At 35.1% G+C, this 24271-nt stretch overlaps 1 protein-coding gene across 2 annotated transcripts in view; it reads right to left on the bottom strand.

Annotated features, from left to right (window-relative positions):
• AKT3 (AKT serine/threonine kinase 3) overlaps window positions 1-24271 on the bottom strand; it is a 151596-nt gene that overhangs the window by 27184 nt on the left and 100141 nt on the right. For both annotated transcript variants that reach the window (XM_035320807.1, XM_035320808.1), the window contains 5 exons: window positions 23719-23850; window positions 19163-19228; window positions 17499-17567; window positions 11072-11194; window positions 9222-9350 (listed from right to left, as the gene is read on the bottom strand). In XM_035320807.1, the coding sequence (XP_035176698.1) occupies window positions 9222-9350; window positions 11072-11194; window positions 17499-17567; window positions 19163-19228; window positions 23719-23850 (519 nt within the window). The remainder of the gene's footprint in view (window positions 1-9221; window positions 9351-11071; window positions 11195-17498; window positions 17568-19162; window positions 19229-23718; window positions 23851-24271) is intronic.

The following is a 24271-nucleotide window of genomic DNA, read 5'->3' as shown; positions in this document are numbered from 1 at the left end:
AGCAATGCTTTCATACACTCATCTTTTGATCTTGATGCTGGTGACTGCAAATAAATAAATGTTCTGCTCTGGATACCATGTCTTGTCCACATTCCATCATGTTCACCTCGGGGCCCTGCTGGCAATGCCAAGCTGACAAAAATGCTCAAATTCAAGTTACTAGCATTTCTGATGACTTAGGTGTGTAACAGGACACAATGCAGTATAATAAAAGGTAGTACATGATAACAAAACAGAAAAAAGGCCACATTTGAGTTTTTCATGAGGTACTAGCATTTCAAGATAAAACAATTTTTTGCATTTCCATTTCCTTTCAACATAAAAATCAATTTGTTATTTGGAATTCCAATGAAAAGAAAAAACTCCGCGTTGTAAAATCCCCATAAATCAGAAGGGAAACTATTTTCAGGCATTCATGCTCTTTCTCCTCCCACCCCCAACTGGTCTTCACCCAAAAGTGAAACATAGCCAAATATACAACAGACAGCTGTTCAAGAGCACACGCCAACACCAAACCACATTTCCACAGGTAAAATAAATTCTATTGTGTCTCTACTAACAATCAGATTACGTATAAAGCATCTTGGTAAACAGAGAGTAAATAAACTTGAACTATCCTTTTGAAGCCAAAAGAAAATTAGTGAACCAGAATATAACGTAACTACAGTGTTTTGGTACTGAACAAATTAAACGCACTTTCAGGAAAATGAGTACCACTTTTTGAAAATAGATGGGGGTTGGTTTTAAGCAAAAAGTAACGACCAAAAGCAAAATGTTCTCTGTCACCGTGAAGCAGTAATTCCTCATGCTATAGGTTAAGACAAACACCTATTCAATTATAAAAATAAAAAATAATGATGGAATCAGTGTTGGTAGAAGACTTAGCAATTAAGTGTTTATCAGATGAAATACTTTTTAACTTATGGAACAAAATACATTTCATCCACTAATTTTTTTTTAGAGTTTATTTATTTATTTATTTATTTACATAACAGATATTTATGTTAAAACTCCGTTAAACTAGTGCAAGGGAATAAGCAAATGTTCAATTCTCATGCTAATGGTAGGTCTATCAGATGTGGCAATCCACACACAAAACAGCAATACTATTTTTTGTTGATTATATCTTCTCTTCTTTCTCAGCCTTATATTTGCCTATATGACAAATATGTAACACTGCCTGTTATGGATTAGTTCTAGTTATACAGCTGTCCCCAGGAAAAGTATGACATGCTCATATACATGCAACACTACAAATAGGTGACATCAAAGAACAACTCTTCTGACAGCACTCTTTGAGCATGGAAAACAATTGATTTGAATGCATCATTTTAAAAGGAAGAAAAAACACAACTTCCACCTTTTCAAGTCTCTGGCTGATAAAAATTAATATTCTGTCCTCAGAAAAAACACCACCATATGACATATTTTCTTAAAAATACAATGAACACTTGTAGGTTCCATTTCTTTCTGTCAGTACAGTTTGAGGGGCTTGCTGGTTGATTTTTTTTTTTTTTTAGTGGTTGGGGGGGAGAATGGAAGGGGGCACTTGATTTTGTTCATTCTAACTTGGCGATCAAAGAATTTTTATTTTTACACTATTACAGAAGTGCATTTTTCTAGGTTTCCAAAACCACCTTATTCAACCTTCCCCATCTGTCACCATCTGCTTCTTTTTAGCATGTACTTTTTGTGTGATCACATAAGCATGTGAAAAATAACTAACATTCAAATGATTGTCTGCTGGTACATTTGAGGACTGGGCATAATAAAAGTGAACTGCCAAAACGTACTTAACACTTCTAATTTTGTTGGGTCTTGCATGTAAGCTACATTTGATTTTCAAACTGTTTTACAGTTGGAAAGTTGATCAGGTACTCTAACTCAACAGTAAAACTGAGACTACATAATTAGCTCAGCACTAAAAAGATTATATTCAAAGAGAGGAACAAAACCCAGAAATACATCCACACGAGTTCACACATCCATCTCGACTGAGTCTGTCTGCACAATGTTGCCTGAGGCATCGGATAAGATGCTACAAGAAGCTTACTTCTGGACAGTCGCAACCTGTCTTCTTTCTACGCTGCCAGAGGACAAGGATAAAGGACTCCCATAATTACAAGGGTGTTTGAAATCTCATGCAAACACTGGAGGAGCAAAGAAGCTAAGACAAGAGTAGGAATGCACAGAAATGCAATGCATTCTTAACAACTCAGCAGGCACTGCTTCTGGGTGCAAAGTAATTGGAAATTGCCACCAAAGCACAAAATAAAAATACCCTTCTTAATCAAATTTTACTAGAAAAAGAACAAAAAAAAAGTATAAAGTTAAAGAAACATACTTACCAAAAAAGAAACATACCCTCCAAAAAAAATAATAATAATAACCTCATTGTCAGAAAATTTTATGTATGAAATTCTTTCCAGCCTGCTAGAGCACCACTACAGGCTTCAGGTTTCACCATAACCACTCTGCACAACATTACAAATACATTAGAACTGATACGGTCCATTTGGTGGACTGTTTCCTTGTCCTTTCCTGAAAAAAGAATCGAGTGAAGTGAAGAAAATAAAAAGAATCCCACTAGAAACTGAAACTATTCCCTCCCCCAGACAAACCCCAGAAGTCACGAACAAGTAGGCTTTATTAATGCTCACCAGAGGTAACTCAACACGAGTGAGAACTCGCTCTCTACAGCGTGATGGAAGATGGAGCACAAAATAGTCTCTTTTCCATTGTTTCTCCTAACAGGACTGTTCCAACTCTTGAAATTCATACTGTTCTTAAAGCCTAGTGAATGCAGGTGCCATTTTGCAACATCTTAACAGATGCCTTACCTTAACTTAAGTCATTTTCCACAAATTCCTTTTTTCCCTGTTTACCTTTATTATCCAGGGGTTCTAGAGATGGAAAATAGTGGCACATACCTATTATTTATGTAAAAGCTGCAGAAAATTTTAAAAAGCACATTACTTAAATGCCTCCATTACCTTTAAACTCAAATGAAATTTAAAGGAAAAGGAGATAAAAAGGAAAGTGCTTAAGCCATGGCAAAAATCATCCTGTCCTTCAGTTCCTCTATGTTCCTGGACAAACAACTCCCCAGCTAGCACCTCTCCATTTTAATTTGCTCATCAATTTCTACTGTCTTTCCTGTCTCTCTGAAAAACGTTCTATTAATTTCTGTTAAAAGAAAATTAACAAAATAACATAATTGTTTTTAGTTTAGCTCAAGCTTTCTTTCTTGCCCACAACCATGCTTTCTTCCATAAGAAAAACCTTCTCATCTCTAAGCTTTGTTTTCTGGCCAAGCAATCTACCTTTGAGATCATTAGATTCCTTTCCTGAATTCCCTTTCTCTCCCGTTAACCTTCCTCATTATTCTCTTCTTTAGTTTACTGAAATTCACCTCTCCCCCCATTTAAAAAGTAAAAAGAAAACTTAAAAAAAAAAAAAAAAAGTTTTGACCATATTAGCCATGCAACTTATTTTTCTCTGTTGTGTAACATGCCCATCTCTTCACATCCTCACCTTAGCTTATCCCTCTCAATTGGTACCAGAGTACCCAGCCCTCTCTGTCCATGATGCTGGTACCTTGATACCTTCATGTATCAAATTCTGTGCAAACAAACACTCTCATGCTTTTCTCCACACCTGAAGGAGCTCTTCAGTAATATTCACATCACTACTTTTATCTGTGTTAAAATCCATCTTTAACACACGGTTCTGCAAAAGCTTAAAACACCAGTTTTCATGCTAGACTGTTTCACTGCATTGTAGGGGTTCCCTCTGCCTACATCCGTTAATTTCAGCTTGCATCAGACAAGCTATGTGCTAGATTATCTTATTCTCAGTATGAAAATTTACCAGACTGCCTTTGGTAAGTAGCCTGATCCAATATAAGCAAGCGCTAAAAGAATGAAATAAATGTATAGCTGCAGCGGTGACAAAATGTTTTTTCTGCCTCTACCACCATATAATCTGCATGCACCACAACGTTCTGTGAAAATTCAACTGCAATTACCGTAAAACATGGCAAAAGTTTTTTTCTTGCTATGACAAGATCTGTAAGACAAATTACTTTGATTCAGACTGTGCCTGCAGCACAGGGCACCATGCTCCCCATTGCTTAAATTCAGCCACTGACCTTCAATGGCCAAGTTCTACATTCTGAATCACCCACACAGCAAAGCCATATCCTTCCCCAAAAGTAAAGGCAGTAAATAAGAAATTAAGTGAAATGTGAGGAAAGACAGTGGTTGCTTCTTGATAGAAGAGTTTTACCTTTCATTTTTATGAGGTAACATTCAGGGAAATAATTGATTACATATGAGCTCTCTCACTCCTTTTCCTAATAGAAAGATGATTAAAAAAAAAGCCAAACAAGTTTCAGGTAACATATCTTAGCATTTCTTTCATCTCGTATATTCATAATGAAACCATCCAATGGTTTTATTATAAAGCAAGTAATAAAGCATACAGACCTTCTTATGCCTATGGACAAAAGTATGAATCTACTCGTCTTATTTATTGTTGTATACCTTTAAGCAATCATAAACTGCATAAACTATATTAAAATGGTCTTGCTGTTTTTTTTTTTGTTGTTGTTGTTTGTTTGTTTTAAATAAAAGACTACTGTTCTTACAGGAATGTATTCATCTATCTACTCTGTGCTTCTACGCTGATTAAACTTAACTAGGTCCTACCATTTTCCTGTTACTGAGAAACACATAAATATCATTAATCATCAATATCTATGAGGAGTCATTTGCATAAGCATGGAAGTCTCTTACAGTCTTGTTCACAGCCAAAACATCCCATTTCCTGTTAGTGAAAAGATACAAAATTAATTTCTGATATTTCATCTTGCATCTCCCATGACACCAAAAATTAGTACCACAGTGACTGCCCTACTCTTGCTAAGACTGTACACTTGCTGTTAAGGGCTTGAGCTGAAACACAGAAAGTGTCATCTCAAATAAGAAATTACCTTTATACATGATCAGAGCTACAAGAACTTTTATTTCTCTGCCCAAGTAGCTTAATTTCCTGAATATTCTGTTAAAGAAAGTAGACTCTAGAGGTCTGTATCTTTATTAACAAGTCTTTGATCCTTGATGATCAACCGTAAACCATCAAAATCCAAACTGCTTTTAAATGTCTCACAGGTATGTTTACAAGTACAAGTACTTTCTCAGTTTTATTCTTTCTTTATTAAGCAAATGATATTTTTTGGAAAACACAGACGGTCCTGTCCTGCCTTTGCCACTGCAAAACTGCAAAAGATTTTCAACTGATAATGAAATTCAATTGTAATAAAGAATTTCATTATTAATCAGATAACAGAATTGTTCTCAAAAGCCTATACAGTTTCACAAATAAAAAGTTACTCATTCTTCAGTAACTGTAACCAAAATGTACATCCGTACTGTAAATATACGAAGCCCTGCTATTTGACAGTAGCAACCATTTTCTTCCTAGAGGATGCATTCATACCCCACCCCTTTTTATGCTTGGTACATGATTATCTAAGACAAAGCACAGTCAATCTTTTTTCAGTTTCCTTTGAACCGTAGAATACTGGGGATGGGTAACAGCGAAGGACTATGAGAGGAGAGTGGAAAGGGAATGTACACATAGGCCACCTAGCTTGAAACCCTGCACACGCCTGTAACAGCACAGTGCTTGCAGTGCTTGGTGAAGGTATGCATAAACTTCCAGGTGGTTGTCATGAACAATAAATCATTGACTGTCCAGAAAAGTAATTCTAGCTCCAGTGATGAAAATTGGTTCCAACCTGGCAATCTCATTACAAGTTTTTTCCTGTGACCCACTATCCATTTATCTTCACATGGACATTCTTTTGGCTCTGCCAGACATCAGCAGTCAGTCTAAGGGTCCTGTATAAAAGGTCTTATCAATGTAAAATAAAAGAGTATATTCCTCACTGGATGGGACAGTCTCAGAGGAATAAGGTTTGCAAGCAAAACACAGCAACAGGTATACTTATTTTCTGATTAAGAGCAATTCTGAAATCACCAAGGGAAATAATTATGTATGGATCCAATGGGACACATGCATTTGCAAGAAGGTCATGTAAGAGGAAAACCCCCTTACACAGGCTTTGCTACTTTATTTTTTCCCGTTGAAGTGACTGCAACCTGTCTTTCACTAAAAGATGGAACAGCAAGCAGGACTCTGCCTCAAACAATGCTCCACAAAGCATTCAGAAAACCAAGTGAATCCATAACACTGAATGCATATAAACAAAAATATTAAATCTCTTCTCAGACTAGATGTAGTTTTTTGACAGTGCAACAGTTTCTGGGTCAATCAACTACTTCCTGGCTGAACCTTGGGTTATCTCTGAGTGTTATAGAGGATGAAAAGGTATTATGAAAAGGACAGACGCTGAATGTAAGTTTCTGCATAACTGGAGAATATCTTGCTAGTGAAGAGAGGGTATCTGCCTTTACACTTACCATGACCAGGCAAAATATAAGTATATACTGCCATTTATCTTGGGATAGACAAGCAGGAATTCACCAAGGTAAAGGGATTAAAGTTCAGCTGTAACATTAAGTTCTCATGAACTGCAATTTGTCAAAAAACAGTAAGTCTTTGCCGTCTGGTAATGATTTCTGTGGCCTGAATAACAAGAAGTGATTTTTGCATGTTCTTTCCCTGACCCATGCCCATGAAAAGATGGAGCACTCTGTCTCTTGACAGGTCCAGTTATCAGTCAGATCTCCCAAGTATGAAAACAGACACAATTGTCTCACATGAGCAACTGGTAAACACTATTGCAGCAGCAGAGAGTTCAAAGGGAAAGGTTTATTTTTTCTAATGGTGTTCGTCTACTGCTAACTTCACCCTTTCAAGTAAGAATGTGCCAATAAAGGTGTTGAATCTTCTCATGCTACATCAGTAACTGAAATCTTATCGAGTTTGATAGAAGAGAGCCAACACGTTTCCAAAAGCGAGAGATGGAAAAGTAGATGGAAGCAACTGAACAGAATATTTGCGTCTTTGAGAAAGTATTTAGGACTGCTGACAAGAGGACAATGAGGGGATAAGAGCTGGCATTGACAACTGTGGCCTATGCCAGAGATGATAGTATCATCCCTTGTGCTCTTCTGGAACAGATTCTGGGTATGGAACACAAGAAGAGTGGCCACTGTACCAAGCCAAACAGGTGGAAGTACAACTTCTTTTAAGACGCCAAATATGATTCAAAGCAGGCTATGAATAGCTCTGGAATCTATAAATTCAGATAAAAGCCAGGGGCCCCTGCAATAAATGCAAAGGTGCTGTTAGACATTGTCAAAGAGAACAACAATCTGCATTCAAGCCTTCCTTGGAATCTGTGAGATGGAATTTTGCAAAGGAGACCAACATTGGTGAGTTTGCCTTCACAGCCAGAGCAGGCGATGACTCACCAGACAGCTGAAATGAACAAACACACTTAACCAAAATTATTTAAGTTCTTCAAACTTGTAGTGTGAGAGTATGACTACTCGGATTTCTCTTCACTGCTGAAACAGTTAAGGAAGATGGAGCCAGAAAGTTAGTGGCTCTTAAGAATGCCAATACTTTCTTTATAGTTGGAGAAAAAGAATGTATCAAAAGATCTTGCTATGATGCAAAGTGATTTCATTAACTCTACATACCATGTTAAACTCATAATCAACTATCAGCAGTTTCAATTTCCTCCCTAGCGCAAACTGAAGGAGACTTCAAATTTGCTTTAAGACATTTCAGAAGACTCTCAGACCCTCAAACGTATCCATTCTTACATCTTCATATCCAGCCAACGGTATCCAGAAGGTGATGTTTACCTGTTTTCTACACATCCCTTAATTGCAAGGTTCAGAATGAGAATTCAAAGGCAATCTAAACCAGCTTGCTCAAATAGGCTCCAGGGCTTCTTGCTGCTGCTCAGGATTCAATATTCCCAAAAGCAGGAGCTTGAAGAGCCATACTGAATCAGTGACACTTAATGCCCTCTCTTTAAACTAAGGCATATTCTTCCTCAAAGAAGATTTTGAATAGAACCTTTCTGGTAGCACTGTGTTGCTGCAAGAGGTGGGGAATCCCTTGATGAATACTTCTTAAAAAGAACAGATGGACTGAAGAACCCTGTAAAGTCCTTTGGGTTACCTAGAAAGCTGTATCAGTATCAGGTGTGTTCTGTGTCAATTTGCGATCCTTCAATACAGACAAGAAGGGGACTAATGGCTAAATCAGGATCCACAGAATCCTTGTCATTAAGAAACAATGCTACCTCTCATGTTAATACCATGGTGCAATTTCGCAACCCCAGGGAAGAGGCAGAATTACCTCTCCCTAGCACCACAGTCAGTACATGCAAACTGAAACCAGAGAGGCAAAAACCCAACGCTCGGCGTGCTTTCCTGGCTTTTTTTTTTTTTTTTTTTTTTTTCCATAGGCATCATCAGTAGCAGATCTGTCAGCACTAATATTGGAGCAGGTTACTTCACTGACGAGCTTTCACAGTAGATTCTGGAGTGGCCAAACCAGAATTGTGAAGGAACCAAAACAACATCCTTGTGTCTATCTTTTTGGCAATCCTGAAGAAGTGTGATGTTTTGCACCCCAAGCACTAGCTAATAGTAAAGACGGAGCTGCACCATCTGGGATGGCACTTAAACACAAAAAATAGGAGATGGCTAGTTCTTGGTGCCTACCTCAACCAGTTCATGGGATGATACGCTCAACTTTTTAGCAGAAATATCTCAAATATCAACTCCCTCTCCCTGGATCAGGGGAGTTCAGATAAAACCCAGCAAACTCAATACTTTCCTCTTCCCCCCCTCTGGTCCACTAAGACTATATAAACTCTAGTTATACAGCTCAGTCAAGTAAAATCATATGTTCCAAGTGATAGACAGATGGAAGATTATTTTTGAAGAAATCATCGGAAGATAAAAATTTTAACAGAGAAAGGCAAACATGAGAAGGAAAATGCATGTTAAAGGCATTTTTAAACACAAAGGAGCAGAGCATCAGTATACAATCACTAAAAAGTAAGAACAGTAGCATATGAAATTCTGAATAACAACTGTATAGTATTAATCAGGCAGACAGTCAGCTCTTCACTACAATGAACAGTTTTCATCATACAAACACTGTAGTCTAAAATTAAATGAAAAATAGACATTTTATAGCACATTACAAGAGTATATTCTAAATCATACCTCAGGTGCCAGGTATTCTGGTGTACCACAGAATGTTTTCATAGTTGCTGCGTCTGTGATTCCTTCTTTGCAAAGTCCAAAATCTGTAATCTTTATATGTCCATCTTTATCCAACATTAGATTTTCTAACTGTGTGTTGGGGAAAAAAAAAGTTCCCTTAGTATTTAAGAGGACAGGCTGGTGCATTACATCATTTTTTATTTTTATTTTTTAAAGGTATTAAGTTACGGTTTGCAGTAGAACACAATTTGTCAATAATTTACAAAAAAATAAATTCAAAATAAATTCAACATCTATTACATAATAGCATTTAATAGTGTTTACTGTTTTACAATTAAAATAACTATTTAATACTACTTAATACAGTTTAGAATAGTAAATCACTTGTAATTCAAAGCATGGCCTTTCATTCTAAAGTTGGATTCATTCACAAGTTTGGTGCATCTTCCATAGAAAGAAAGAAAAATCTTTTTCTAAATATTCTCAACGTAAAATCTTGGAATTAAAGGTCACAATCATGACTGTCATTTGGTAAGACTTCATAGGTTTCCTTTGCTGATATGTGGATATGTGATCTTAATTTATCATAATGCATTTTACTTACTGTATTGTCATCAAACAGTTACTATATATCCATATCCCATTCTTTGAAAATAAATTCTTAAAATATCTTTATTTTCCACAGCCTTTTAATAACAGACAAAATTGGGGCTAGAGAGAGGCTATGGTAAACATAAAATCTAGACGTACATTAATTCTTGTATACTTGCAAAGAACTTTTTCAAATTACTCTTTCCTAATTTGGAATTTAAACAAAAAATCATGACATATCATTCCTTGGCCAGATAACTGCATATTTTTCCAAGATATCACAGTACTCCATGTTATTGCAACAGACTCTGCTACCGAGATGTAATCCAGTATCTTGTTTTCTGTCTACTGCCCTGAGCAAAACTTGCCTACCACAGCCTCATTGTCTTCCGTTCCTGTACAAGGGAGTCCATGAATGAACTCCACTGGTGTATAATGTGACAATATATAATGGCACAATCTCCCATAGGAAATAAATAAATAAATAAATAAAATCAGGCTTTTAACAAAAATAAAATGGTCTTATCATGGAAATTTGAGATTCTTCCCACGTAAATTAGAAAATGTTTCTGTTGAAAGCAGAGTTATTTCCATAAAACATGCCCATGCAGTGTCACAGATTAGCTTCAGCACAAAAGGAGCTTCAGACAACAGAGCAAGTAATGTAACGGCATACATAAAAAAATCTAAGACAAACTACATTCCAGTATTATCTTTTCCAGTATACAAAAGACATTAATTTTAAAATTAATGCTGAGATTCTTCTATTGAACTATTCTGAAAATGTTCTCAAAACATACCAGAACATAGTTCTTTGATGAGATAAACAGAATGCAGTCACATTTTCCCAATTCCCCATTTCCCTCATTTGGAGACACTGAGAAACATATTTGAGATTTGTGTTGAAACCTGAGTAAAGTTGCAATTAATAGGAAAAAAAAAAAAGATTGGAAGTTTAAATCTCCTTCAACTGGAGGAAGTTTAAATCTCCTTCAACATTCATTACGAAATGCTGTTTTTGTTGATTTGTTTGAGTTTAAATCAGGGTAAACTGAAGCAATATACCCACCTATAGACTACTGTATCTATCAAATTGATTCCTTCAGCATACTTAGAACTTAAAACTGAACACAGATTTTTTTCCCCATTAACTCTGAATAGTGCAACTTTATAATTACTTTGTGTTTGTCCCGATAGTCTCTGCAGAAACAAAAATTTTGATTACTTTTTTTTTCTTTTTTTTTTTTTTCTTTTTTTACCTTGAGATCACGGTACACAATCTTCCCAGAATGCAGATAGTCCAAAGCAGAGACAATTTCTGCACCATAGAAGCGTGTGCGGTCCTCTGAGAACACCCGCTCTCTCGACAAATGGAAAAACAGCTGCAGGGTAAACAGCAGGGACAGGATTGTAATAATTACTGATTTAGTGGGGGAAATTAACACAAACATAAAACACCTCTCATCACCATATTGTGATGATAGATAGTATACTCTCAGTGGACACTCAGCACTCTTAGACAGCAGCTGGCTTATCTTTTCCAGGTTTCCAAAGGGAGAAAGCGAGCTGTTAAATCAGCGTTTTAATCAATATACCAATCTTGTTTAAGGCATTCTGTTTGCTACTCATTTAACCTTCAGTTACCGGAGGAAAAAAAAGTATGCAGTAGCAGCATTCTGTGCTTCTCCCTCCACCACTTCCTCATATTTTTATTTTAAGCCATTGAGAAATATCATTAAAATACCTATATGTTGGTTCCACCTTAAGTTTTTCAGTAATTTAGTAACTTTTCTTTGCACTGTAAAGATGTCTAGTTCTTCAGCAGACTTTGACTGAACAGGTGAACTGGCATTTTACAAAAACAGCAAATTCATAATGCTAATGATATTACAGTCATTAGAAAAAGCAAACAGACATCTGCTTAGGGCTTATAAAAAGGAACCTATGCATTTATTGTATTTCTTTACTACAGTGTATGCATTTCCTTTTTTTGTTTGTTTGTTTTGTTTGGGTTGTTTGTTTTTTTTGTCTCTTTTTCAATACTTCATAATTAACAATACTTCTCAAACAATTCTTTAACATAAGTCTTTCAGTGAAAGATATTAGTCATTATGTATTCCCAATAATATCATCTGCATTGAAAAAGCCTAAGGTGATGCTAAAGTTCTGTGGAGTTATCACTGTCTTGTCAGATAAAACATCACTCTCTAAACCTGAAACACACACACATGTGCAAGAAAGCAGAATTTGTCTATTTAAATTCAAAGTCACTCTAAAATTGATAGTTGTATTTACTGTGTTAAGAATTATTAGGAAAGTCTTTAAATAGATTAGAAAGTATATTTCCATAATCTACTTAAGACCAAGCAGGCCTTCCTTACTCCTTCGAGTCAGGATGCTTCTGATTTTACCACAAAAACTGATGAGCAACAGAGGAGAAATACAGAAAACATGATTTTGTACATTATAGACAAGGGTATCCATAACTGTGTATTTTTAAATTTCTCTGCTCAAAATATCAAGTAGTTGAGAATTCCAAAATGGCAAGGTAGGCATAAAAAAAATAATAATACTAAAATAATAATAATAATAAAAAAACTAGTAATAAGCTTAATCTGTCATTACCAGAACCTGCTTTATACCTGTGGGAAGCCTCCACTACTCACATGACACATAACAATTACTGCAGTTATTTTCAATTTTTCAATGTGCAGCTTTTTAAAATCAAATTATAAAGTCAGTCCTACAAACTTTTAAAAGTCACCTTTCCTGACAGCTGTACTTCAAAAAAATGTTTATTGCTTTCTTCTGAAGTTAAACAAACTTTCCACTAAATTGAGCCTTTTGGCAGTATATCCTTCTATAACCTAAGACTTCACAGCACACATAAACTATAGTTTAATATACATTTTATTTAAGGAGAGTATTTAATTTTTGTTCATTGCATCTGCATTATCCTTTCAATCTCTTGTTGAGTTCTCAAGATACCCTGTACAAAAATGGAATACCTGCGTGACAAGGGGGATCATTATTTTGTGTGCATTTCAATTGCTTCTGCTACTCACTCTTTAAACACAAACCCCTGAGGCTGACATGAGATGTGCCTGTAGTACCCTGCTTTCTGTACTATCCCACAGCTTATCTGCCGACATAAACTGAAGAGACATAGACCCTAAGCAAGCAACTCCGTTTTCATTAAGTGCTTCAGATATTATAAAATTGAGTAAAGAATATATATATATTTTTCCATGCATTTTTGCAGGATATTTATTTAAGTAGGAAACAAGCACCACTAAATAACTAGACCTTCACCCCAGAAAGTCAAAATACAACATTTATAAAGTGTCCCAGTATGAATCTATGAGTTGATAAACTGTGTAGACAAAATTTTTCTTGAGTGTTTTTTCCAACAAAATACTGTCAATATTCATTCAAAGTAAAATGACCAGTTAGAAACAACTATCAATTGTTCTGTATTTGCCAAGAAGATTTTGAGTTCCCAAGTCAGTTTATTTTAATGTTACATACAACCAGAATTTATAAGCTCAAGGCAGAATTCTTAGTATGTCCGGTCTGTAACAAATGCTCCAAATCTCCTTTCACCAGTAACTCACAAAGTGGACACATGCAAGTGATAAAGTTAAGCACTTCCCTTATGTATGACTACGTAAAAACAAAAACAAAACAAACAAACAAAAAAGCAACCAAAACCACTTTCTTTATCTTGGCTCAGAAAGAACCAATTTTTGAACACGAAGCAGTTTAAGAAAATGTAAGTCAAGGTTCTCCAACTGAGTGAAGAGCCAAATTATTCTCCCCGAGCTGTTTAGCCACTGGAATTGCTCAGTTGTTCCCACTGCAGCCAGCATACCCCCCAACTGCAGCCCAGTACAGTATACAAAACCAAAGCCAAAATCAGCTACAGATCGTGGTGGACCAGCCTCTGCTTTCCATGCACCTGAACTGTTAGCATAAGCACAGCTATGGACCACTGAATACATCCAACGCAGAATCCTCTGTGAACCAGAGCCCCTGAAAATGTATTCTGACATCTCCATCCACAAGCAACAGTGGTGACTAACCATGTGTGAAACAGCAGGAAGCTGGGGCCTTACTTACCTAGCAGGTAGAGTGGGCAGTGTGTCTGATGGCAAATATGAACTATCTTGTAAGTAAAACATTACCATTTTAATACAGTCACTCGTCATAAGCATTCTTTGTATTACTATAGCACCTAGCATAGTTGTTATCAAACCATATGTAGTAGTTTTCAATGAAGAATGATTATTTAGGTATAATAATGCATGCTAGAAGTGAATTCATACACTCACACATATGCTAAAGATCCTAAAGCAACCTTAAGAATTATAACAGAAAAATCTAATTCCATTAAATTACACCAGCATTTTCAGCTAATTGTTTAGTTTACTGTTTTGGAATGATTAGGCCACCATGCTCCATTTACCATTGTCAGAACATGAAGACAGGATTTATTATGTCTGGGAAGGAAAAGAAGATATCTGATGGAAGGTTATGAAAAGAGCTTCCAACATTTGCACTATTTATTGATTTACAGTTATTAAATATGTGAGCTAAAGTCAGTAGAATCGCTGTAGAAATAGCTTTGGCACAAAGAAAGCCATTTTGTGCATAATTTTTGATAGCATACATGAGGGTGCTATAGTTACAGTGAAGATTGTGGCTATAAATTTCCTGGTATGTCTGTATTTAAAAACTGAGCAACAATGTTGCCATGGTGTTTCTTCTAATAAAAAAAAAAAAAAAAAAAAAAAAAAAGGAAAATCTTTACGAACAAAAATAAAAAGTCAAATGTAAAAGCATATTCAACTGCAGAGCCTAAGAGCCTAGCACGCCAACCATGTAAAAGACCCAACCTTTATGAATTGATGTGTTAAACTTCTACAAATGTTAGTGACTTAGTTAGCATGTTGAATGTTGTCTGAGTGGCTCTTGCTGTTGTGTATTAGCCTTGCTCAGCTCTGTACTAAAGCATACTTGTATTCGTACGGTTTTGATTGTTTTGCAGAGCACTTGCAGTAACATTCTCGAAACTTTGATTTTTCTTTTTATCGTTTCAGACTTCATAGGACTTCTAGGCAAATTTCATACCCAGAGAAATACAGGGACCTTATTTTGGACTAAGAATTTAAGGCCAAGGAATACTCTCTCTCTTAGGCAGAGTTCAGGAAAAGAAAATAGGACTCAATCCACATAAAAATAACAAAGTATACAATGATATTCAGTTATTTTTCATCAGGTAGCTTGTGAATCCTCACTGTTTTTTTCTAGACAGTAATAGCACTTTTTCAATTACAACAAAACATTTGGTTCTGTCTCACTAATGAATTGAAGGAAGAACTGCAGAAGAAATACCCAAGCAGAACAATGATTTGGAATCCTGGTGTGGAACGACCATCTGAACAAATTTTAGAGTCTAATTTTATTATACAGATAATTACCAATTAAGTTAGTTAAAGAGTATAGAATGTGGAATTATCCTCAAAGTCCAAAGCACAGAAGTTAATCAACTTATTAATCAACTGAATCAGTGTATTCTGTAGAGTAATGTATGTGATAGATTTCACTCCTAAAGCATTTAAGCCTTTAATGCAAAATACCAGAAATCAAAAATGGGAAATATATACCCTGAAAGCAATCCCCAAGAACAGAGCCATTGTTAGTAAATTAATTTGTATGCCACATTTTTTATCCATTTTGTGCATCCAAGAGGTTGTGGGAACACTGCAATATACTACTAACTTAAATCTTAAACTATAATCACATGGTACTTTAAGGTAATTCCTTCAAGATAACAATAGTATTCAGAAGTAAGCATAATGCCAGAAGCATCATTCTAGTTTTGTACTGTAACACAGTTTATGATCAATAGACATTGTTAAACATTTCATCCACAGTGTCTAACAGTAACACTAAAAAAAACTGATTTTAAGATTGGGTCCTTAAGCAGCAGAAAATTAACTATAAATGTTGCCAAGATACGAAAAAATTCACTCAATATTTCTGTCTGTATAATTTGCTTCAAAAAATCCCCTAATATTCTGCTTCTATATATTCAGCTAAAGAAAATACTTTTTTTCAAGTTGAAAGAAAATTAGCAAGTTTATGTTTTGTACACAGCAACACACTTTAACACAACTTATTCCTCCAGAATGAAAATCAAGGACCCCTTATTTTACTGTCTTTTTCCTAAACATAGGAAGAGGAACTGAACGCTCCTAGTACTGACTAGACCTTTTATTACTGTAATAAGTCAGAAGCCTGATTTGTGGCATTCTCTTGCTTTCACCTGGGTCTGAGTCAAGGATACTGACAGAAATTTCTGACAGAAATTTCAAGGTTGCTGTTTAAAACATACTTTCAAAGTGCGTCTCCTGAGATTACAGAAATGGTCCTGTGCCATGAAGACTATGAAGAATTAGCTAGTTTACAAGGAATCCTTTTTAAAACTCCCTGTGAATAGCACTGACTTAATATTAGTAATATAAGATTAAAGCCAAATAAGCCAACTGAGTATTCAATAGAAGGTTGTTATCCCATTACCTCTGAGGGAAATTCTGTATCTACTGCCACTAGACACAATGGTTCAATGCCTGTGATGCTGGGTTCATGCATACTGAGTTAACAAGACATCCTCCTATACGAGAACCCACACCACCATGTTTGGCCACCAGTGTTATAGGGTGGACACAGATGAGTTAAAATGTAAACGGGCCTCACACTGGGCCCAGAAATTGCCAGAGCAAGTAACACAAGACAGGCACCCTGCGGATGCTTAGGCATTAGAATTGCAATTGAAGACAGTTTTATTGAAGGAGAATGCAGCAAAATGATAATTTCAAACATGGCATCATGTTGCAACAATTCCTGAATGAATACTTTTTTTTTTTTTTTTTCATAAAAAAACTAGAGGAAACGCTTCGTCCTTTAACATTATCATGCAGCATACAGTATACAAAATAACCAATTCCCCCTAGTTCATGAGATAACATCTGAATAGTTAAAGGCACTCAAAAGGTAGATGAAAGCTCTCTTCTTATATTGCAATTATTTTTAATTCCACTTGACTGGTATAGTTTTTGATACTCTACTCTTCAGTAAAACAGCTGGAGGACAACAAATGTTTACAACACTATACAAAATTTTGCACTTAGGTTTAAATTTCCAGAGAGCATATCAAGCAAAGGGGAAAGAAGTAAAGAAAAGCATGAACACCCCATCCTTCTCTCCTGGGTACTTGCAGTGACTATAGGAAAGAAAAGAATGCATATTTCACATTAAGACTAAAGCAAGACCACTAAACTACTTCAGCTTGCTTGCACTGGATTAAAGCCACATCGTGTCAGAACCTGAAGAAAAAAATAATAAATAAAATAAAATAAAATAAAATAAGAAGGTATTTGTACTTATTTATCTCCCATGAAATTATCTTTCAAAATATAACAAATTTTTCAAGAATGGGAAGTGTTTTTGAGATGATACTTTAAAAAGTCCTTTTTTTTTCCTAAAATAATTTGAAAAAAAAAAAAAAAAGATTCTTCAAAGATACTAGAAAGCAAAAAAAGCAAAAAAAAAATTACACCCTTTAAATCGTGGCCCAGTGACATCACTACCATCACAAGTGCAGAATGTGTTTTTTAAACTTACCTCTCCTCCGTTAACATACTCCATCACAAAACACAAACGATCCTTTGTCTGGAAGGAATATTTCAAGGACTTGCAAAGAAAACAGCAAAAGCAAACCAATTATCATCTTGTATTAACCCAATTTCTTGCATTTTAACTGTAACAAAATTTAATTTTATCCTCCTAAGGAGACAATTCTGACTTGGTGAGAACTTTCAGGAAGTTACTCTTTTTTTTAATTAACCTATCTGGAGCTTGAGATGAATTAACATAAAAACCTTCATGTCTTCCCTCATCTCTGTTACATTGCCACTGAAAATGAAAACAGGATGCTTTCTATAATAAAATATTAAATAGCTATTAAACTACAAAATTTTCTACTGCATTTCTTACTGCCATCCATGGTACCATTCATCTACTTTCATCATTTTAATATCTTATTATGTTGATTTACACAACTGAGTATATATTATTTCATTCTTCTTCCAAATAAAGTGATCTTGCCCTCCAGCTTCCTTTCAATTCCAAAACAAGGACTTTCTATTTGCACATAGTATGTAATGTTAAAAACACAGAGTGTCAAATGCATATATTGTTTACATACCATTTTTAAATTGAAACAAATGTTTTAATCAATTACAATTTTTGACTTTTCAAAATTGATGTGATTTTGTCAGGAAAAATGATACAAAAGAAAATCTACAGATGCAGGTTTGGCCTAAAAAAAAAAAAGAAATGCAGTAGAACAAAATCATAATGAGGCTCACATAACTTAAATACTACATGCCCTAAAACACTTGTTTAATAAAATCAGAAAAATATAAAAATACAACCGTAGTGACATTTTTGCTTGACTTCAGTGAAAATACACCTACTCCTGCTTACCTTTTACACTCTAATTCAAGAAACTTTTGAAGGTCTCATTGACTGAACTTCCAAGAGTATTTTGACCAAGCAATGTAAATGCAATCCTTTCCTTTCTAAAGGGTTCATGTTTTTCTACATGAGGAAGCTTCCATGCCATGCTTTCATCTTTTTAATAGAGAAAAATATAGTTTTCCCCTATCTTAGAATAACATGTTATTTATTTTGAAATCAATTTAAAGATTTTCTAATGTATTATCAAAGGAGAAGTGTAAGAATTACTTCCATAGAAGAAAGTCTGTTATAAAATTAAATTTATTAATCATAATTTGTCAAGAATATAAAAATTCTCATCTTCTCTTCAGTATTTTATTTCTATTAAACATTAACCACATGAAGACACAGATATTGAAGTAGTGGTGTTTAAGCTTTCTTGCTTCATGGGTTGCTTTTGCTGAACTAATAGGTATTTTGTCATTTTATTGAATTCTTAACAGTTTGAAGTTTTCTTTGCAAAAATTACTTACTTGACAACTATGTGAAATCAATAACTTTTAAAAGAGTTATTAAAAGAGTTCATATACAAAAAATTGCTTTCAGTGCAGTTAAGCTTTTCAAAACTTTATTTCTGAACTGTTAAATGCATATTCTAATAAAAGGTATTGTAAATACCAGACAGATATTGCATCTTTATAAATCATCACAAGAAAGGCTTCAAAAAAATTTGTTCATAAATTATGTTCATAACGGAATGTCCATGTCATTGAAAATAACCTGTTAAATGTTCTTAATTGCACTTAAAATTAGTTCTTCATACTTACTGTTAAAAAAGGGTGTCTGGTGTTTTTCAATACTCTGCTTTCTGTAAGTGTATGAGCCACTTCATCCTGAGAAATAAGAAGTACAAGAAGCAGGTTTGAAGTAAGATATAAAATCCTACTTAATTAACTACATGGAAAAAGTCAACGTTTCCAAAAACAAAGCAACATTACAGATTTAGAAAATGAATGAACCTGCTTGCTTTAAAGGAAAAATGAAAAGTATTCATATTTTTGAATTAATTTTTGAGAATACATTGCAAAGTAAATTGAAGTTTGGCAACATGCAATTATGCAATTTGAATTTCTTTTATTTTTCTTCTTTTTTTTATTGTTTTAAAATGAAGTCTTTATATCCATTGCAGGGCACAAAAAAAAAAAAATGTTTTTATAGTTTAAAAATGTAGTCATCAGAAAATGCCATTCCATTGTGCATTATCTGAACAATGAACACACAAGTTGAATCAATTTGCACGAAACATACACCGTTAGTAGCTGACAGGCAACTGTAGAATATAGTCTAATTTAGCCTAATGGTAAAAACAGCTAGAACATTTTTCTGTTTTCTAAACATTGTTTTAGTGTTTGTTTTTGTTTAAAACCATTCAGCCAAAATTAAAGAGAGACCATACAAAACCCCTCCTCAACCTCCGCCCAATCCTATAGAAGCCACATGAGACATGCTTCTCTGGCTGGGCCTACTCTCCCTCCCCACGGATGCAGACCTCCTCCAAACAAGATTGGAAACATCCAGGAAATGACTTTCCTCATTCCCAGATAGATTTTGAAAATGGGGCAATTCAGAACAAGACAGACACGCTCTACCATCCCTCAGCCTAAAAGGCAGGGATTACCACAAGCCCCTTTCACGGAGAAATGAAACTAATTCAACCTCGGCAGGTATTTGTGCCTGGGAAAGCTATGCCCCTCCTTGAACCTATGCCCATCCCCAGGCAGGAGGCACACCAGAGGTGGGAAGGAGCCTCCAGGGAGGCAGCAAAGCCCAGGGACAGGGTATGGCCCAGCACCACCAGGCCTGCAGAAAGCACAGGCACAGGCCTGGAGGGGTGAGCACAAGAGGATGGCACAGAAGAGGGCTCATACAGCTCCTGAGGACAGGGAGGAGGACAGTAAATTTAGCGAGTTCATATTATGTACATATGGTTGTTTTATGCTGCTCTTTGAGTAACACATGTTGGGAAACCCCCTCTCCCCCAGCTGCTGGGGTCCTGACCTAAAAAGCCTCAGAAGCACAAGGCTGGTTTTTGACATTTACAGTGGTGTTAAGCATCAGCTGAGTATTATACTGAACTAAAGACTAACTTGGTGACTCAAGCATCAGCCACAACTCTGCTTAAGTAAATTTATTTAGTCAGAATATACTTTAATATTGCTACAAATAATACCAATATAACATTAATGTCCTGTATGTGCTTATCAGGCTCTGCTCTGAAGATAAGGTATTATTAAACTCCAAAGTAAACACAGATGTCAGGAGTTTTAAATAATACTTTTAAAATTGTCAAAATAAGAAGTTAAAAAAATAACAACAGAATTAGCAGTAATATAAATTATGATGCCATTTAGCTGAATAACAGTGTAATGTTGAGTGTAGCTAATACAGATAGCCACATACTGGAGGAAAAAAAACAACAACAAAAAAAGCACTTCAAGGCAAAAGCAAGTCTAAAGATTTTTCAGCATATCTTTAGAAGTTTTCCATATGAAGAATGACAATATGAAGTAATCTTTTAAGTTGCATCCTCTGCTTTGTGGATATTTCCCCCTTTGGGGTGGGGGGGACATGAAACCCATTCACTGTGTTTACTAGAATATATGAATAAAAAAAAAAAGTTTCACTCTCTCTCCCTTAAGTATACAGCTGTGTTTCCAGAAAGTTGTGAACTGATCTGACGAACAATTTCTAGCTGGGTGGAGGAACTGTAAGGAAGGATGCAACTGCTAAGGTGCTGGACCACAGAATGGACTGGGTCTTGCGTTGTTGAGAAAGACATGAAAGTTTGAACAGGAGGTAGCAGTTACCACTGTGAGCACCAGCAGTGAGTGCTTCAAGGAGCCACCTACTCTAAGCCCCTCTCCATTGCTTTAATAGACAAATATTCCTAATAATTCCCAAATTACTCTTCTTGGTCCCCTGTCTAAGAGGAATATGCTCCTCGAAGCAGCCTTGAAAGTTCTGCTCCCTTATTTTGCACCTTGCAGCTCTGTGCTTCACACCCAGGACATACTCAAGATGCTCAGACTGGGGAAGGCAAAGGAGAAAGGCTGGAGGCGACATCAGAAAAAAGCCTAAGAATCACAGGACTTGAAGTGGATGTTTCTAACCTGACAAAAATAAATCTTAACACAATGTAAACTTCAACTTACATTTTTATTCCTACATTTTTTTCTATTCCATTAATTTCATAAAATTTCTCAGTACATCTGCAAAGCTTAAGTACCCAATTTAGTTCACAACCCAAGACAACCTAGGTAACATCTGTATCTTCTACCAAGCAAAAGATAATACATTTCTGTATCACTACTGAAAAAGAAGGGATTCAAAATTCCAAACTACTAAGGAGGTCTGTGCTAAAGTTCCTCTTTACTACTAAAACTGGAACTTCAATGTCTTCACTCAACCGATGACTCTTACACCATCAGATTTCAACAAAAATGGCCACTTTAAAGTACGAAGCGTATCTATTAATGAAGGAGTTAGTGAAAAGGTAAGAAAAAAAAATAACCATGATATAAAAAAACTGAATAAAACACTTTATCTATGATCTGATGGGCAGTCTTGTAATAAACAATGACATGAAAATAAATTGAACAGACTTGCCACTGATCTTTCTGATCTTCAGTGATCTAATTTAGTCTGCATTTTTTTTTAATTGGTGATGTGGAAAAGAGTTAATTCTCAGGTTCAGACTACAGGTTAAAAAGGAGGGAGAACAGAACATTATTTGTAAATGCATTTTATTATATCCAAAATTAAAACTATTTTTAAAAATGAATGTGAGTTAAGCATCTGCTCAATTTTATGAAATACCAAGTTCAAAAGCTTCCCTCATATGTTAATGATGTGGAGATAGACTTAAGAGCTTATCTATGAGGAAAATGTTAATACAGACATACATAGCATTGCAGTATACCACTATAGAGACTTTTTACACTGTGATGAAAAATATATTTTAATTCTTATTTAACTAATTTACTTTTACTTTTTGGTATAATTTTCAATAGTGTTAAAGGAAAAGGTAAGGATTAATTACATTTTCTCACTAATCTTACTACTGAGCATTAATTATTTTATTAAGCTTCCAAATGCACACAACATTAATTTGATATTGACCCTATTCATGTTAATGAAGACAAACTGAGACAACATTTACTGATTTTTGTAAATCCCATTCTTCATCAATTGTAATTTGAGCAAATTTTCAACCTATCTAAACTGCTATCACCCTCATGGGGAAAAAAAGGAATCTACTATTTTCCAGTGAATCATGAGGTTTAGATCAGAATCAAGTTGATAAAAAAGCAACACAGGGGCTGGTTTTCATGAAGCTCAAAGAAACATAATCGCCTTTGAGGTTTCTATTCCTCTATCAAATTTAATCAAGAATGATCAACACATTCAAAAACTATTAGAAAGTGAGTGAGAGGCAGACAAATGAACATAAAGGTAGCCTGCAGAATGCTGTAAGCTCTCTTTCCATTAGTCAACAGAAAAATTGGAAAAACGTGAATAATATTTTAAAATAGAATACATATTAGTTACATAGTAGTTGCCATTCACATTCAGTCTTTGGGAATAATGGTATTGTTAGCCTCCAGCATTCAAAAAAATTCAATTAGGTCCACATCCCTCAAAAACCTCCTTAATTAGTAATTGGGATTATTTTTAATTGCATAATGATGACAGTAGTGTGTAGCATTCCTGTTCTCAAGCTGTTTTGTGCAAACAGGATTCAAAACTCTAGAACTTCAAGAAACAGAGCTGAGTACACAATCTTCAAGTTTAAACTGAGTAAAATTATAACCAACCACAAGAGTTAACAATGCTACACTAATCAAGTGTAAGCGACTGGACAATTCCAGTTAAATAATTTTTTCAGACATCAGCTTCAGACTTCTCTTTTTCCTCAAAAACTGAAACAATAAAATTGTTATACCCATGCACAGATTTCTTATCTAACATAACAAAAATAGAGCATAAGCCCATTAAATTAACTGTATCTGAATAAACTTGCAGATCACTTAGAAAATGTTTAGGTGTACAATATACCCTACAATGCTCTTTTTCTTGTTTTACACTTTGATCACATCAATTTCCTGCGCAGTGAATTATCTCAGTGCCTTTGCACACTCTAGGTTATAGGAGAGTGGAAAAAGGCATACAAAATCTGTACACCTAAATATATTTCACTCATTTTCTTTGCACATATATTTCTGTCAAACTTAGTTACCATCAAAAATCAAATACACCTTATGTATTGGATGTTGATTATTCCATTCAAAAACTGACATAATATTAAAACTATAACCTTCCTTACCTTTGCAATAATAACTTCTTTTTTCAAAATCTTCATAGCATAGTATTTTCCACTAGCCTTCTCTCGGACCAGGATAACTTTGCCAAATGTTCCTTTGCCCAGTAGTTTTAAATAGTCAAAATCATTCATTGTCTATAAGGAGCAAAGAACAAGGATTACCAAGACTTATGTTATGCTGTTCCAATATATACAAAAATGTTTCTGCATATAACCAAATCGTATTACCAATATAATAAGACCAGTTTACAAAAATAGGTACACTTCTATGATTAAGCTCATAATAGCTATATCCTTAAACCATAAAGATGTATTGATCACTACTCTTATTACGGTTCCTAAAGTCAAATACTGCACAGTATATCACACACATGCACACACACTTATTTTTAGAAATCACATAGAAAACAAGACCTTATTCGATACCAGCATTTCATGAATTCTCCAATTCTAAGAAAGCTCATCAACTCCTGTACTACCACAATAATGCAGCATTTCAGCAGGCTTTTCATAACACCAACCACTGCACTACTAGCTTTTTTGAAATATACATAAC

This window comes from Oxyura jamaicensis, chromosome 3 (assembly GCF_011077185.1).
Source record: "Oxyura jamaicensis isolate SHBP4307 breed ruddy duck chromosome 3, BPBGC_Ojam_1.0, whole genome shotgun sequence".
NCBI lineage: Eukaryota > Metazoa > Chordata > Aves > Anseriformes > Anatidae > Oxyura > Oxyura jamaicensis.
The sequence above is the reverse complement of the archived record's forward strand: the minus strand, read 5'-3'. Positions and strand labels throughout refer to the sequence as shown.